The 18,191-nt window shown below is 49.4% G+C and overlaps 1 protein-coding gene across 5 annotated transcripts in view; it reads right to left on the bottom strand.

Moving 5' to 3' along the window:
• Positions 1-18,191, bottom strand: part of PPP2R5D (protein phosphatase 2 regulatory subunit B'delta) — a 34,511-nt gene that overhangs the window by 2,337 nt on the left and 13,983 nt on the right. For all 5 annotated transcript variants that reach the window (XM_074144318.1, XM_074144322.1, XM_074144320.1 and 2 more), the window contains exons 6-13: positions 17,946-18,038; positions 17,300-17,430; positions 16,467-16,526; positions 15,670-15,778; positions 14,759-14,812; positions 11,837-12,007; positions 9,604-9,731; positions 7,507-7,608 (exon numbers count right to left, since the gene is read on the bottom strand). In XM_074144318.1, the coding sequence (XP_074000419.1) occupies positions 7,507-7,608; positions 9,604-9,731; positions 11,837-12,007; positions 14,759-14,812; positions 15,670-15,778; positions 16,467-16,526; positions 17,300-17,430; positions 17,946-18,038 (848 nt within the window). The remainder of the gene's footprint in view (positions 1-7,506; positions 7,609-9,603; positions 9,732-11,836; positions 12,008-14,758; positions 14,813-15,669; positions 15,779-16,466; positions 16,527-17,299; positions 17,431-17,945; positions 18,039-18,191) is intronic.

Here is an 18,191-nt window from a genome sequence, read left to right as displayed (position 1 = left end):
CTGCACAGGTATTTTTTCCCTGGCTTTGTGCTGCAGGAGTGGACCAGAGCAACCGGTTTCTGGAGTGAAGCAACGACACCAGTTTGGATGGCAGACACACGTTTCCCTGGCGTCCCACAGATGCAGAAGGACAAACTACCATTTCCAGCAGAGCTAGGACTCAACCGCCCACAGTTCCCCCCTCTCTCTGGCCATAAAGCTGCCCAAACCCCTGGGCACAGCTCTTGAACTTGGCACAGATTTTGGCACAGACCTTAAGAGACCGTTCAACTGGGCCACCTGTAAATCCCAGGGAAGTGAAGGTTCCCTGCAAACAGAGGTGAGCATCCACCACTCCTTGTTACTCTCTTCTACGTTTTAAACATCTGCACTAAAATCTCTGCTTCGTTTCCGATTTTAACTAACTATCCGGCTTTCATCCCAGCTACTGGTCTCTCTAGTGCCCTATGTATCCATGGTAAGGAAGTTCTTATACTCTGTAATCACCTCACACTCTTGAAATATATTTCAGAAAGGAGGCTGAAAATGGGAATGAAGCTGCCAAGCATTCAAGCGGTAGACTACTCCATCAGAGAACACGGGGTCAAAAAAAACACCCCAACAGACCAAACCCCAAATGAATAACCCACACCTCATTTTCTGACAGAGCTCTGGAGATCTCTGCAGGGGAGTGCGACCAGGAGTTAGCACTGATCTTCGCTAGCTCCTTCCTGCCTCATTCCCAATTTCTCCAGAATCCTTTTTAATGTCTGCTAAACAGAAACACGCGTATTACTCCTGTCTTGCCACTGGAAATGTAGACCAGTATGTCTGTCCACAAAGGCCCTCGCATCATGAAGGCCACTGCCCCTCCAAAGCAGTGACTACCTTGCTGGTATCGTGTCTACCACCGTGCCGCGTAAGGGTGTAACAAAGCGGATTTTGTTTGGCCGGACCACATCGCATTACCGGTCTGGTACACAGGGAGCCAAGGGCACTCATCCAGTCATTCGGCTCCATGCATCTCTAGCACCAGTTCTTTCCTTTTAGATCACCGAAGCAGTCTGAATAGCGTCGGGGAAGCCCTCCGTTCCTCATTGCACTTCGAGATCCACCAGTTTACCCATCATGCGCTGAGCTGCTATTGCAAAAGAACACCTTGCAAAGAGAATGCCCGGTCTGACTAAGAGCAGTGCTTCTAAAAATCTGAAAGCTTTTACACCTGTGATCACTCTTTTCAGCCAAACAAATATTTCCAAAGAATGAAAGAAAGTTCCATCTTTATTTTGACGCCACATTGACTTAACCGTAGTATTGCAGCTGCCTGACATCCCCCTATGGGGGAAGCTTCCTCCCGATCTTATCAATCAGCTTGGCTTTACCTCCTAAACTAGGACATAGATCGATAGATTCATAGATTGGTCCAGGCCCAAACGGACCTCCAAAGGTCATCTAGTCCGACCTCCCCGCAGTCAGCAGGGACACCCCCAACTAGACCAGGTTGCCCAGGGCCTCGTCGAGCTTCACCTTGAATATCTCAAGGGAAGGGGCCTCAACCACCTCCCTGGGCAACCTGTTCCAGTGTTCCACCACCCTCAGAGGAAAGAACTTGCTCCTAATATCCAATCTAAATCTCCCCTTCTCCAACTTAAAGCCATTGCCCCTCGTCCTGTCACTGCAGGCCTTTGCAAACAGACCCTCCCCAGCCTTCCTGTAGGCCCCCCTCAGGTACTGGAAGGCCGCTATGAGGTCTCCCCAGAGCCTCCTCTTCTCCAGGCTGACATTTCCATTATCTGAAAGCGTCACTCATCTCTGTGACTCTTTGGAGAATCCCACCTTTCTAAACCGCAATGCCTCACAAGGACAGAGTCTAGGGGAGCAGCACCCGCCAGCCCTACCTTCTAGGTGATGTGTACCTCATCAGCTCCCTTCATGAGAGCATGAGAAAGCCACTGGCAGGACACTTGGAAAACAAGAGCTATATTGGGAGGTATCTTCTTCCCGCTGCTGTGGCCTACGCAGAAGGAGGCGAGGTAGCTGCTACCAGAGAGATGTTGGGTGCCTGGGTGGCCCCAGAGCACACTGACACCACGCTTCTCGAAAGGCGGTATTTGAGGACCTCGCACTTTTAGAGAAGGGCACGTTCAGGACAAGACGCTATCTATCTGCCCCAACCTCCCCACTGTTTTCTGAAGGGTTCTGACAATTCAAACAGCTTCAAGATGTCTGGGGAGATCAGCAGGATGCAGTCAGTCCGCCTGCACCGAACAGTAGAGAGCCTCCCCACGTGTTCCTCCATGACCAGCCTTGGCTGCAGCGGTGACGGGCCTAAGCTGGTGCATCACTTATAGAATCATAGAATCGTCTAGGTTGGAAGAGACCCTTGGGATCATCGAGTCCAACCATCTACCCTACGCTACAAAGTTCTCTCCTACACCATATCTCCCAACACCACATCTAAATGGCTCTTAAACACATCCAGGGATGGTGACTCAACCCCCTCCCTGGGCAGCCTGTTCCAATGCCCGACCACTCTTTCTGTGAAAAATTCTTTCCTAATGTTCAGTCTAAACCTACCCTGTTGGAGCTTGAAGCCGTTCCCTCTCGTTCTGTCATTAGTTACCTGTGCGAAGAGACCAGCACCAACCTCTCTACAGTGTCCTTTCAAGTAGTTGTAGAGAGTGATGAGGTCTCCCCTCAGCCTCCTCTTCCTCATACTAAACAGTCCCAGCTCCTTCAACCGCTCTTCATATGATTTATTTTCCAGGCCCTTCACCAGCGTAATTAAAGACATGGCTAAGCCTTTTCCGAGCAGGTTTCTCAACACCTGGTTGCAGCCTCGTGGTGTGTACCTACGAGCTCTCTCCTTTTCCCCGTTCCGCCTTCACTGGCTTTGTTGGCACATGGGGTCCTTCCCGCACGCGCTCTTTTCTAGCTCACAGCGCAAGGTCTCTAGCAGCTCCCTGGGGAAACACTTCATAGGTCCTCTCTTCCTTTTTCTGTCTACGCTAAAGAAGCCTCAGCATTTCAAACTCCTCGCTCTCACTGAATAAGGCCGAGGTCCTGCGGAAAAAAAAAAAAAGCAAGGCACGGCATAGTTAAAGGTCAATCTTGCACAGGACAGCGATCCACCGGCAGCCTCCGGCACGCCGTTTTTACTCCGGAGGCACTCAACATTGATTCGGAGAATGAATGGTTAAACGTCGTTCGTGTAGATTTAGTACAGCTTGACAAAAACCAGAGCTCGGAGCCCAGCATTCCGAGATAAGGACCTGGCCTTGTGTTGTAAGCACAATGTATAAGAGAGTAGGAACAGCCTGCGCACTAAGGAGGAACCCGATTGTCCGGGTGAAGTATCCATCTGGTTGGGACCAGTTCTGCGGTTTGGGGTCCAGCCAGCCCAGCATTCTAAGCCAAAGGTAAAAGTACACGGTGAAGAAGACTATGAGCCTTCCTCCAGAAGACCCCAGCCCACAACCAGTGGACGACAGTACGCATGCGGCAAGGGGAGGAGACTTATTATAACAAGTTCCTAGAAATAATTAGAATGGTAACGCCTTTTCTTAGAATTAATTATAATAACCCAGCCCACATTAATGAATATGTATGAGTCTGGTCATAAATACACGCTTGTTTTACAACCCGGTGTGCAAGTTTGGAGGAGCCGATCCCCCTTGCACCCGGCGCCGCAATAAACAAGCCTGCTTTGTAAATCTTTGGGAGTTGTAGGGTCTGTTTCCGCGCCTCAACACCACACAGCCTCACAGGTTTTTACTAGGAAAAATAAATAAATAAAGAAAGTACTATTTCTATTTGGTTTAAGTCTCTGTGGTTGAAAAGGCAACGGCAATTGACTGCGACGCCGCGTTACTCTCCGCCGACAGGCATGGCCTGCGACCAGCTCTGCCAGGGAGGCAGCAGAAACGAGCTTGCGGATGCAGGACGTCTTCTCCGCTGGAAGGGACGCAACAGGACCTGCTGCTCGGCGCAACAGGTCACTGCTTGCAGTCTGGGGACAGAAGGGCAGGTAGGGCAGATTCTTCAGCTACAAAAGTGGACCTGCTGGAGTCAAGTTCTGAAGAGAAAGATCTGGGGGTCCTGGTAGACAGCAAAATGACAATGAGCAAGCAATGTGCTCTTGTGGCCAGGAAGGCCAACGGAATCCTGGGCTGCATAGGGAAGAGTGTGGCTAGTAGGTCGAGGGAAGTCATTCTCCCCCTCTACTCTGCACTGGTGAGGCCACAACTGGAATACTGCATCCAGTTCTGGGATCCCCAATTCAAGAGGGATAGGGAACTACTGGAAAGAGTCCAGCGAAGGGCAACGAGGATGATTCAAGGATTGGAGCATCTCCCTTATGAAGAAAGGCTGAGAGAGCTGGGACTCTTTAGCCTGGAGAAGAGAAGGCTGAGGGGAGACCTTATCAATGCTTATAAGTATCTGAAGGGTGGGTTGAAGGAGGAGGGAGCTGGACTCTTTTCAGTGGTTCCCAGTGACAGGATGAGGGGCAACGGGCACAAGCTGGAACAGAGGAGGTTCCACTCAAATATGAGAAGAAACTTCTTTCCAGTGAGGGTGCCAGAGCCCTGGAACAGGCTGCCCAGGGAGGGTGTGGAGTCCCCTTCTTTGGAGATCTTCAAGACCCACCTGGATGCAGTCCTGAGTAACATGCTCTGACATGCTCTGGGCAATCCTGCTTCGGCAGGGGAGTTGGACTAGATGATCTCTGTGGTCCCTTCCAACTCTAAAAAAATTCAGTGAAATTCAGTGAAAACAGTCTCATTTCACTGGGGAGACGCCACTGAAGAACACTTTCTCCTGCCTGGGAAACACGCTTTTTCTAACCCTGTTCATTCCAGCAACTACTTATTCTATTATAATACAGAACATGAAGCTACGGTGTTAAGCGCACATAGGTTTGCTTCTATTTCTTGGATAGGTTCTCCTGCCTACAGGAGAGCCGGAGAGGGACTCTTTGTCAGGAAGTGTAGTGACAGGACAAGGGGTAATGGTTTTAAATTGGAAGAGGGGAGATTTAGATTAGATATTAGGAAGAAATTCTTTCCTGTGAGGGTGGTGAGGCACTGGAACAGGTTGCCCAGGGAAGCTGTGGATGCCCCATCCCTGGAAGTGTTCAAGGCCAGGCTGGATGGGGCTTTGAGCAACCTGCTCTAGTGGAGGTGTCCCTGCCCATGGCAGGGGGGTTGGAACTTGATGATCTTTAAGGTCCCTTCCAACTCTAACCATTCTATAATTCTATGATTCTATATTTTAAAGACATGGAGGGAAAAGATGACATTTACACAATGGCCTTAAGCAAAGAACCCGGGCATGCTGCTCTAGTAAACCCAGCTTTTTCTTAATTCATCTTCCCAAGTGCTCTTTCCCCCCACCATTGTCCTACATCATTTCCAGTCCCAGGCCCCTTGCCCAACAAACCCTGATCTCCCTACTCCTCCTCTAATTTGTTCCCTTTACCTATCCCATTGACATTAAGAATAGCACTACCACCACCCCCACCCCAGCTCTTCGCTGTTGCCCTGCCCAAAGTCTCTACCTCTTTGCCCCGCGAAGCTGCTCTTCCTCCCAGCCTCCTGTCCTACCCCATTCCCTTCTGCCACCCATCTCCCTCTCTAGTCAGTTATTTCCCAGCCTGTCTCTACAGACCTTTCACAATGTTCTCTCCCAGCTCTAGCATCCCTTCAGAGGGATCCCTTCTCACACTTCTCCTAATATAATATCCTAATATGTAATATATATATTATAATAATAGATATAATATATAATTATATATAATAATAATATATAATATATATAATATCCTAATATTTAGATTAGATATTAGGAAGAAATTCTTTCCTGTGAGGGTGGTGAAGCACTGGAACAGGTTGCCCAGGGAAGCTGTGGATGCCCCATCCCTGGAGGTGTTCAAGGCCAGGCTGGATGGGGCTTTGAGCAACCTGGTCTGGTGGGAGGTGTCCTTGCCCATGGCAGGGGGGTTGGAACCAGATGATCTTTAAGGTCCCTTCCAACTCTAACCATTCTATGATTCTATGATTCTCAAGCCAGGAACAGCTGCTAATGCCGTGCCAGCGACAGCAGAGTTGAGCCTTCTTGTTTTCACCCCGAACGGCCTCCTCAGCTGGGTGCCCGTGGCAGGGAAATCCCACTTAGCTGAGGAATTGTATCATGCTCAACTGGAGGTAAACTCATCTCCGATTCAGCTGCTAAAAGACATTTTTACACACCGCCCACCAAGCTTTCAACTGACATTTTACCAAATATGGTTATCTAGGAGAGCGAAAGGTATATCCTCGATAAAAACCCAACGCAAGGTTTTCTGAAGCATAATTAGTCAGAGAGGCACTAGGGAAAAAAAATTATCTTAACACGAGCAGAAAACAGTGCAGCCCTACCCATCCATTTCTTGGACAGCTCTGAGCTGCTTTGTTGACCTTTTCCAGAACAATCCTCCACCAGCCACACACCGATGCTGGGAACAGTCACCCTCAGCAGGTCAGCGTGGGTAGACGCTAAATAAGTGAAAAAAAAAATCCCCTGATGGAAACACCAGGTAGATCTCATAGTCACCAAATCTTAAAATACACGTGCGGGAACTTGTGGGCTTCACAAACGCCCTAAAATGAGAAAAAACCATCTCGCTTGCTCCCAGTTTAACAAAACCTTAATTTCTCCGTATGCAGGTTACCCACCCCAAGCTTTGATTCATATCACGACTTTGTTATTTACTACTGTTTCACGAAACGACTGAATGTATCCCAGAGCTCGCCACCGTCAGCAAGGGTTAGCCCTGCTCTCCCCACCGCCACGCTTGTAGCAGCCCTGGCTCATCCAGGAAGGAGCAGCACTGTTTTATGCCATTAAATCAGCAGAAAACAGACCCAGGAAAAAAAAAAAAAAGAAAAAAGTTTCCTTCTAGCTTACTGAACTGACAAGTCATACAAGCACCAAAACCAGCACAAGGAAGCAGAAAAAGTGGAATTTTTTCCTATTTACAGCATCGTGGCACATGGTACTTGCTGAGCTCAGATTTTATCCCCACCATTTGCTCTTTGAAATTCCAAGTGTTATTCCATATTTATGGCTGGAAAACTGAAAGTGCCCTGTGGCATGAGAGATGCATTACGCCCACTGCAGCAAAGCTCTTCAGAAAAGTAAAGCAGCAGGATTCCGCTGTGACGTATATGAACTGATAAATATTTCCAAGTGTCTCTGTAGAGCTGAGTATCCTCTACATTGCAGTTTATTTCCTCATGACCCAGCAAACTCTGTCACTCTTTTTCAAGCTACCTGCTTCAGCACAATTGAAAGGATTTTTATCAGGGTACACGTTTTACCTCTTCTCATCCCTAGATATAGTTATTGCTGAGGAATCCTACTTTTTGACAAAATGATTTGCACCACCTTTCTTTTTCCCCTCTGCCTGTGGGCATCTACCTTCTGTTCCTGTCCCCCAAGGAGACTCCAGGACGAGCTCAAGTTACTTGGCAAGAACCTCTTACTCACTTCTGCTTCTCTGCCTTGTATTGCTGCGTGCAGTCGTCAAAAAGCTTTTGGTTCATCTCCATGAACAGCTTCAGTGCATTGTAAATCAGCCCGTGGATCGTCCTGCAAAGAAATGAGGAGAGGAGAACAAGTCATGGTGGTATCTCAGCCCTGAGTTAGCACCAGCAGCACAGACGGGAGCAGCAGCAATTCGTAATACTACAGCTACGTGAGAAAAGATTTTTACACGGTCCCAGCTCTCAGCACGGAAAAATCCCTCCACAACCACAGAGGAGACCGTCGCACAGGGAGAAAGAGATGGAGAAGGAAGAGAAGACAGACCACTGGGACAGATCTGCCCTGCTGTGGTCAGACAGATGAATGCAAAAATACGCATTCATGTATTTATTTTTTGCAGTTCGAACCTGGAAAAGAAGGAGGGGAGGGACCTGCTCCGGGCTGTTCTCGAGGGGGGGCTTTACCTAATCTAGCATTAGTGTCTCGCACGGTTCAGAACCTCGCATATACACAATGACTTTTTGGGGCTGCCCGGTATTAAGTCATCAGCTTTGTCACTGAGCTGCCCAAAACACAGACGTTCAGCAGCCCTGTAGAGATGGGAACCAGCACAAAGAATACCACAGCAAAAAAAAAAAAAAAAAAAAAAAGCTGGCTTCACGTCAGCGATTTATGGATGGACAGCTTGCCCTATGTGTGAGCTCTCTCTGGGTCAAGGACACTCCTGGGGAACGAAAACAAGTATTGAAGCCGTCTCTGAAATATCTGACCCCGGGGGCAAAAGAGGAGAGACTCAGTAGATTGAGCTCTGTGCCTCACCAGGCCTAGGGATGGAATATGGAAGACAGCTACAATCCTGCTGGGACTTAGGCAGGTTGGCTGATAAAGCGTTGGAGTAGACAAGCTACAGGAAGGAAGAGGAGAATCTGAGGCACCCAAACTGCCCCGAGGAGATGTGGCTAGTGATAAAACAAAGACAGGGATAAATAAGAATAATACACCTTGAGGAATTCTTCTGCCATACCGCTGGGAAGGAGACAGAAACAGAAGAATCATGAACCTTGACTGGTGCAAGAAGGAAACAGAACTGGTGAAGGGTTTCAGACCGCAACGTAAAGTCCTTTTCTGAACTCTGCTGAGGAGGGGCGGTAACGCTGAGAGAGAGCGTGTCTGCACACACACGTGTGTGCGTTCGCACACATCATACCCGTGTGCCTGTCTGCACACACATGTGCCTGTCGGTGCATGCGTGTGCGTATCTGGGTGTTTGTGCGCGTTCATCTCTGCGTGTCTGTGTCTACCCCAGTCCTCAGAGCACCTTTGACTGGGGGCTCAAGTTTGTGCTTCCTCATACAATGACGAGACGGAAGCGGTCAAGCCTAAGCCCTGGACTGGCCCAGCCTCTCTAGAATTCATTATTTTGCTTTTTTCCCAACTTCTAGAATAGGGGAAGATGACTTTATTTGGTCTTCCTGTGCTTTTTGCTGGCAGACTTTAGGATCTCAGCTGTGGACCGAGTATTCTTAGCTAATTCGTTAAAAGAAAGCGAGTTTTACAACTTGAATTAACCAGGTAAGGAATCGGTTGGAAGAAAGGCGAGCAGGAAGCTGGCGGGAGAACCGTAAAACGGACTAGTATCGAGGAATCAAGACACAGGAAGCAATAATTTGATATGGGACATCTGCCCGGTTAGTTCTGCTTTCTCCATTCTTCCTGTACGCAAGGAGTCAGGCGCTGCATTTAGCCAAGGTCTCTGGTCACGGAGAGCATACGGGTGATCATTAGTTCACAAGCTGGAAAACCTACTGCACGCTTCCAAGAGACCTGCAGCGTTAGCGATACGCGGGTATCAAACTCCGAGTAGACCTCGATGGCCTCAAGGCAGGTCACGACAGGCGCCTGACCCCTTGGCAGAAGCAGGTCACCGTGGTCTGCTGTGGCACTTTTCCATGCTGATACTACTAATAACCCCTCTGGCTCAGCACCCGGTGTCACCGAGCGCCATGCATCATTGCACCGTAGCAGCACGCCCCAAGATTGCCAGTAGGTCAAGCAATCCTGCATGCACAGCAAGTGCCAGGGCACGCGGGAAGGACCTACTTGTTCCAGTGACTCTTGGAGTTCTTGTAGAGTGCTGGAAACATGATCGGGAGAATTTTGGCTGCGTTATCGCTGATCAGGCTCATGATATATTCGTTGTTCCAATAGTACAGCGCTCGTTCTGCCACCTGCAGTGGGAGAGAAAGCCATCCTTGGAGAGGTTCCTTCCAGTAACACCTGTGGTGCACAGGGAAACTGTGCAGCGCTGAGACCAGAGCTTGCCACCACCCAACCCAGGAGCAAACGCTTCCCCTCGGTGCAGGCAGCAGGGCTGACCATCACCAACTTCTACCAGGCCATTCATCCCTGCCGCCCAGCCAGCCGTCTCTCCCTTAGCCTCTTCCAGACACTTCTTCCCTTCCTGAAGAAAAACCTCATGTTCTTGGCTAGGCAAGTCACCACCGCCAAGACACTGATGACTCTAACACCCTTCACACAACACTTGAGGACAGTAATGTCATCCACTCCAGGTTCCATCTCAAACTATCTCCAAGCCTCCTTTCTTTCCTCAGACTGTTCTCTGTAAAGCTCTGTTCCTCTCATTCCTCCCTGGCCTTCCCCACAACAGTCTCTCTGGGCTTTGGAGCACGCGTCAGTCAGCAGTCCCACAATTCATCCCCCTGATTTAGTTAAGGGTGAAAATACAGAAAATCTCAGGGCAGCCAGCCTGCTCTAACGAGACAAACAAGTCTTACGAGTTTCCAATAGCGACAGATTCAACCACAATTCTTCACATTCAACCACAAACCTGGGCAATGCACATCACCAGGCTAATTACTGCAGTTAGCACTGGCTTGAGAATGGCTTAAAAACCTAGGAGAAGAGCCATCCAGTCAGTTTTATATTTCAGATGACAGAGAACTCACCACATTCCCTTAACGTATCGTTCCACATGAGTAAACGAAGTGAAACTCACTTCATGTTCACTTACCTAGCTTTGGATTCCAGCTATTAGATCTTGTTAAGCCTTCATCTGCTAGATTAACACACAATCCACTCAAGACAAAACTCTCCTCCACCAAGGTGTTCCCACTTACCAAGAAGTCAATTCCTATTTTTGCTCTCATGCAAGCTGCAGTCGCAGAGATTGTTCAGCCTGACTGTATGGGACACCTCTGGGGTTAATTTTCTTAGGCTGGAAAGTGTTTGCGCCTTCTCCAGGTTTTTCAGTCTTGTTTTTCGAAGAGCTGGCAGCAGATGAGGGCTGCTATCAAGTACAGGATGCCTCTCCTCCAGCCTTTACCCTACTTTATTCAAGCTCCTTAGTTCCCTATGGTAGCTTCTTCCACGCCAGAGGTCACGTTAGCCCTCTGGTTCCCATCACCACACCAGTAATCCATGTCCAGCTGGTTTCCATCAGGCTCCTCCAGTCCTTTTCAGGAAACAGTAAACTTTTACATATGCACGTGATCTAGACTGTCCTCATTTTTGCCTTTTAAACCCATGACTTTGTACCTCTCTGTACCAAAAGACAGGCTGAAGCCAGTCTGCCTCACTGTGCAGTCACACTCACTCTGGGGGAGGGCTACGTCACTACTTAACACCCCACCTAGACCTGGCTCAGCCACAGGTTTCACCAGCAAGCTGTCTTCTTCCTGGGCACTCTTTATGGCAACCTAAACCAGCGAGCCAAGAACACCGCTAGGAAGCTACCAGCAGGTTCTACCACCCTGGACATTTTAAACCTTAAGACTACCAGCCAGAGATATTGTTTTAGCCTGGTAATACAGCCAGCTTCCCTTCAGCGGGAACAAGAAGCAGACTCTAGCACTTTTTCAGTATACCTCACTCTTTACCACCTACACCAGAATAATACAAAGTACCTTCTCCGCGCACTGTCTCTTTGCTTGGCCTCCTTCCAATACCGCCAGCTTGGTTTTACTGCAACAGGGTGACGCTGGATGGATCTCCTCTATGTTTGCTAGTCAAAACAGGAGGTGGCAGGGCCCCCCTGCTCCAGCTCCAGCCCTGCTGCAATTGATGCTGCTGAATAGCACAGCGCAGCAGGAGAGGCTCTACTGATCCGCTTTGTTTTCTCTTCGGATGAGCTTGCTCTGCGGCTGTGGTGAGGATTCTCACCACCTCCCACCACATCTCACCCCAATACTCACCCTGGTCACACCACCACGTGCCACTGATCCACAAAGACAAGCCCAAAAGCTGTGGTGTCACCTTCACATGCCAAGTGGGTTACAAGCCAGTGCCCTATCCCCCTCCTTGAGCTGCAACCCACCTGGAAGTGTGGGCTGGAGACACACTTGGCCAACTGCCTGAACAAGGGCTCCATAACTTTCACAAACTCAGATGGCTCAATCACATCCAGGATCTCCTCCAGCTCATTTAAAAACATCACCTCCTTGGGACTGTGAGTTTTTGGCCAGAACTTCAGCAAGCCCACGATCACCTGAGTGGGGAGGGCAAAGAGACAGTGTTAGAGGCTGAAAGTTAACACCAGCTGTGAAATAAATTCTTAAAGGTCTGGTCACAACAGCAGAGGGGAGGAAGGAACAGAAGAGACTTTCTCAGAAAGCCAGGGTGAGTTACCAGGGAAGAAAGAAGAGAAAAGCCCAAACTCTGCCAAGTTACACACGAGACAGCAATGCTGCCTGGGCTGTTATGACTCTGTTCTATAAGCACAAAGCTTAGAACCACTTTTTACCCCAAACACAGCTAAACACAGAAGGCTCAAACTGGAGTGGGCAGCAGCTGGCAGATGGTCCAGGGCAACCACGGAAGATCAACTAATAAAATTGAAAATGCTATGGAGAAGGTCACTGAGGAATCGTTATTCAATACACCGCAGAGCGTGAGCACTGGGGAGCACCCAATAAATTATGCAATGGATGAGTTTGGGACAAGCAAAAGGAAGTACCATTTCACAAAAAAGTTAACTGGATGACGGATCTCGTTCTTGCAAGACTTTGTGGAGACACCAAACAAGACTCCAGAAAGAAGCAGACAAGTTTACGGAGTTTACACCTAATGGTGATAATTAAATATGACAGCGCAGATGCAACTTCTGGCTCAGTAAACTATTGCTTACAAGATACTGGCAGAATATACTAGGGGAAGGGCTATATCCCACTTGATTTTATTTATTTATTTTTAATATTGCTTCATTCCCTACCCATCTGCTTCTAGACACGGTCAAAGGCAGGATCCAAGATCCTGCAGACCTTCAGTCTGTTGGAGCCATTGGTACGGTATTTACCAACGTGCCAGCTCTGTGGACACTAGACGCACACACAACTGATGGAAGTTCACAGCAGCGGAGGGACAGCAGTGGGCAGCGCAACAGCAAGGTTAGAAACATCTGAGCATTCTTTTTTTCCACCAACTCAAGGCTCGAGAAGCCAAGTTCGGCATCCCCGGTGTTTGTCATTACGCTGGTCTGCCACTCAGGCAAGAGTTAGTTTCAGTGACTCAGACGTAATTTCTCCTAGAGCTAAGGCGGTGCGAGGTGTGTCAAGTCTGTCTCGGCTATTACGGAGCACATCTGAAGCCTTGCTCACCTGGCAGTCACTCAGACTGCTGTTAACGTAAGAGCTGCCATGTCAAGCCTTGCTGAGCAAGCTTCTGGGAGACCCACTCTAAGCGAGTGTGGACCTAGTGAGAGATCTGGCCTCCTTCCAGCACTAATGGCAACATCTCCTAGTATATTCAGAGCCTTGCTGATGCACAAACCCTGTAATTCTTCAAGACTTCAATAACCCCAGTCATCTAGTCTAGTCAAAACCTCCACAAGCAGGATGCTTCAACAGGACACAACCTGTGGCAATACAGCCTTGCTATGTCTGGTTGAGACCCAACACGACACCCGCTGAAGGTAATGAAATTGGGTCATCCCACTGCTTTCCACAAGCACCAAACCAGACCAGGGTCGCTAATTTAGGGGCAACTAAGCCCATTACCCAGGAAGCAGCGACGAGCTACGGAGCTTTCCTATTCGAATAAGTTGTAAAATGAATCCTGGAAATATTGACAGATTTCTAGTTCTCTCTTCTCCCTTACCCTACAGAAAGTGCTTTGGCAGGAGGCTGTTGGGCTGGATGTCAGCCACAGGAAGTATTCAGCATGATCAGGAAGCTACTTTAGGCAGTTTGTTTCAGAGCAGGCTTTTGGGAACACAGGAAATGGAGGACCCACGTTTAAAGGAAAAGCTGGGAGGTCTGCTTCAGCACTGCTGGTGTCAGAGCTGAGGAACCGGAAAGCTGCCAACAGCTGACCAGCTTCCACCGAGCACAGTCAGGCTCACCATGAACGCACACATTTCAGCCAGAGAACAGAACGACCTCAGCTAGCGTTACTCATTAAAATGCTCACACTTTTCTGGTGCTCCCTGCTACAGTGACACAAGCACACGTTCTTCGGCCATCTGCTGTTTTGAGGCTGTGAAGCTCAGCTCCGTAGAAGACATTTCCTGGCCTGCAGTGGGTGGAGAAACACTTGTCTCCTGCTTGAACCCTCTGCCAAGCCAGCATCCAGCCTGCTTAGCACTGCAGGTCTGCACAGCCAGTAACTCGAATATGTGAAGGTCCCCATCTACAACGCTCACACATTTTAGAACTTGCTGCTTCCCAGCACTACATCCTGAAGGAAAATGTGTCTACAATGTGACTTAACGCTATTGAGGCACCAAACTGATGCTAGAGCAAGATGGAGAATACTTTCACCAAGGAACGATGGCTTGCCTAAGTAGACCTTTGTGTCCCAGGTTCCTAACCTCATCCCCACACTTCTTCAGCCGACTCCGGCAGCCCGGAGTGAACTCTTACTATTTCAGGGCCCTCATGAGCTCACGTTGGTTCTATCAGCTATCAGATGGCCAGGTGTTTTGTCTCTGCAGCCTCTATCACCAGCTAAAAGCTCTCCCCTGAAAGGACAGCTCGGTGTAACATTCCTTCTGCTGTATCAGGATCTGAAGCACATAGGAAGACTATGAACCACCTTCCTGAAGGTTTCAGGAGAGAACGCTAAAGGCTTGCATGCGAGCAGCACAGCCCCTTCTGCTCACAGGGTACCAGGCAAACCCAGCAGACAATCCGGTTGACTCCCAGTCTCTTTAGCCTTTTTTTCACCCTTGCTGAACTCTAAGGAATCCGTGAAGCTTTTTAGGACTCGCCTGACACACAAGAGGTTAAGCAAAGTTACTCACTGGCTCTGTCAAGCTGCTGTCTTTCTCCAAGAACTGTACAACACAGTACGCCAACTGTAGGAAAAAAAATAAAAATAACACAGCAAGATTAGAGCTTCCTCAAGTGCACCCGAGATTAAAATGCTACCACCACCCTAGGCTGGGAGTCACGTTATGCCCTCCACGGTGTGTGTGAGGAGCAGACAGTTGCAGCTCCAAATGAAGTTCTGATGGCTAGTGAAGGCTCTCAGACCAAGTAGGCAGCTCAGGAGGTTCACGCAGCGCAAAGGATAAAACTAGAGCAGTCTGCAGCCAATACATTCAAATGCAAGCACAGCTGCACACATGGGAGGGAACAAACTTGACTATCACAAAGCCTGCCCCATAAAAACAAGGCTGGGAGAACAGCCATCGCTGCTCAGTACCCACACTTTTTCACTTCCTAGCCTGAATTCCGATCTTCTCCACTCTTCTATTACATACTCTAAATTGCAAGAAATTAATCTCTGTACCAGCCCAGCACGCTGATTCCTCTGCATATCTAAGTGGTGACTAACATCTGACACACCACACGCACAGGCTGATGACTGCAGCTCGGAATTTTACCTCTGGTTTCAAGCAGGGGTCCCAATATTTCACAAACTTCCAGCCCAGAAAGGCAAAACAGGCCAGAGCAATAAGTCAGCAGGAAATGGCAGGATGCCCTCCTGTCAGCCAGTGGCAAAAGGCACACAGGTACACGTACAGGCTCAGGCACTGCAAGGCTGGGGACCAACCATCACAGTAAGGGATTGGTGTAGAGTCCAAAATGTCTCCTAGCAAGAACGTTGTACAACACAGCAACGCAGCCCCGGTGAATAGCCATAAGCAAGCCTGAACAATGGCTTTTGCAAGAATCCCATTCTGCCCCGGGAACTTGAAGCATTTCTCACCTGCGGGTGGTAGACACTGAGAGACTTCACCTTGTGCAGCGGTAACAGGACTCTGATGAGAAACATCTTGTGCTCTTCCTTCAGAGGCAAAGCAAACCCATTGATTATGCTGAGAAGAAACAAGAGTCTCGTTAACATCTTCACTCAGCAGAAATACGGTACCTCTCACCTCAAAACAATCAGTGGCTTGCTACAGCTCTCATTAGTCACTTGAGAAAGCACCCATCAGAAGAAGCGTGGTCACTGGGGCCCAACCCGCATACCACGCTCAGTGAGAGTGTCTCCTCAGCAGGCACAGCAGGAAAACACCTCTGATGGGGCCTGGGCTCTGCTCTGTCCCGTGCCAGGCTGAGCCCACGCACAGGCTTAAGCAGAACCTCTGGGGAAGGGCAGCACAGAGGCAGCCCAGTCCTCCAAGCTTGTACTTTAGAGAACAGGAGGATGGTGGCATAAGAGAGGGCTGCAAATGGAAGGGCAGCTGAAGCCATGGAGAAGGCTGCCCACTGCTAAGGCTTCTTAGGGCTGTGAGAAACTCTTTTACTGCCCGCTGCGGCAGGACAGCAAGCGTGACTGACTCAAACTCAACAGGAGACAAACGTGGGGAGGAGAAAGCTACCACTGCGTTTATCAGCAGGCTGGGGAGTACTTTCACTGTGTGCTTCGTCAGACTGAGATCCTCTAGAAGAGGTGGCTCCTGCAAGAACTGCTGAAGGAAGGCACTGCCAGCTCACACGGCAAGCTGGGCTGGGAGGTCTCACTCACTATGGGCCCTCTGGGACTTCCAAAAGTGCCCTTACCTTCCCAAGATCTCCAGCAGCTCTGCAATCCCATTGTGGTGCTCCGTTTCATAGATGAACCTAAAAAGAAGAGAAGAATGAGAGGTCATTGCCAAACGCTGGATGCTGTTTGATAAGCAAAAGGAAGGAAAAACACTAGAGACAGGGAGTTTTCTAGCACATAACTCCAAGATGACAGGGCAAGGTGTAAGAGCTAGAAGCAAATAAATTCATGGACCCAGACCAGCTAAAGTTCAGCACACACAGCAAATGTTGGGGCATCCAGGGGCCAGTGTGGTCCTGCAGCCCACAGCCCACAGCTGGGAGCACAGAGTGTCCTGCAGAGGCTTCCCAGTCCTCTATCCTTGGGGGATTTGGGTTTGTCACCCAGGCTGTCCTCCTCCAATCCTGTTACGGACTGTGCTCATGAGCTGTGCACGGGCTTGTGAGGAGGAATGAGGAGGAACTTCTTTCCTGTGAGGGTGGCAGAGCCCTGGAAGAGGCTGCCCAGGGAGGTGGTAGAGTCTCCTTCTCTGGAGACATTCAAACCCCACCTGGACACGTTCCTGTGCACCTTGCTCTGGGTGGCCCTGCTTTGGCAGGGGGTTGGACTAGATGATCTCCAGAGGTCCCTTCCAACCCCGTATCACTCTGTGACTCTGTGACAGCAGTATCACATCCTCACTGCTCTTAAGCACAGGCGAATGCTAACCCTACTGAAGCAGTGTGACATAACCGAGTCACTTCGCTAATCACGGTCTGGATCAGAGAGAATCACAGCCTAGTGCCCCAAATTTATCTCACTGGATTGTCCCACTCACTCACTAGGCCAGTGGCACTAAGAAGCATCTCACCTGTAAAATATATTGTTGATCTGCCGCCTCACGTATGCTCGCAGGCCCAGGAACTTCCCGTAGATCCTGTGCAGAATAGTCTTCAGGAAGTCTCGTTCTCTGGGGTCTTCACTGTCAAAGAGATCCAGCAGCTGTAGGGGCAGAAATACAGTCAGTGCCTGCACGCTGTCCATCTGGACAAAGCTACCAGTAACACTGGGCACTGCTCCTGCCCAGAAAAAGTGGCTTTTTTCAACTGAGTGATGCCTACAGCACCCTGAGCACAGTGGTCGCTTCCCTGAAGCATGCAGCCTCCTAGTCACAAGCTGGAACCGTCAGCACTTCTTTCGTCTTCAGAAGCACAGTGATGGCCAGCACACCCTACAAAGCTGCGTGTCCCCTATTTCCCCCCTCCCCCCGAAGGTCCCCAGTGCCCCTCTCCACCTGTACAATGAGTGATGAGTTCCAGGGACTACAGTTCGCACACACTCTTGCCCTGCCCAGAGAATTCTGGCTGCTCATTCAAGACTAGACACAGGAAAAAAGAAAACCCACATCATCAAGCACCGGCTGACAAAACTGGACTGTTTGCGTAACACCCTGACCAAAATCTGCTGCACGTCTTTCATAAAGGTGGTGCACAGTGGCAGGGGCAACGCTGACTTACAGATAGTACAAACTTCTGGTCAATGTATTTCTTGGCTACGTTTGGTTGAAAGTCAGGCGATTCCAGGAACCGGAGGAAGAACTCATACACCAGCTGTGGGGGAAGAAGGAGAGATCACTTAGAAATCCCCCCCGCATCCTCCCACCAGTGTTCACGTCATATTTTAAATGTTTTCCTTCTCCTTAAAGATTCAGGAAAAGGCTGGGAAGCCTGAGCGGGAGCACAGAAAACACAGGAACCCTCGTT

Source organism: Numenius arquata, chromosome 2 (assembly GCF_964106895.1).
Source record: "Numenius arquata chromosome 2, bNumArq3.hap1.1, whole genome shotgun sequence".
Taxonomy (NCBI): Eukaryota; Metazoa; Chordata; class Aves; order Charadriiformes; family Scolopacidae; genus Numenius; species Numenius arquata.
Note: the sequence above shows the minus strand (reverse complement) of the source record. Positions and strands in the feature narration are given on the sequence as shown.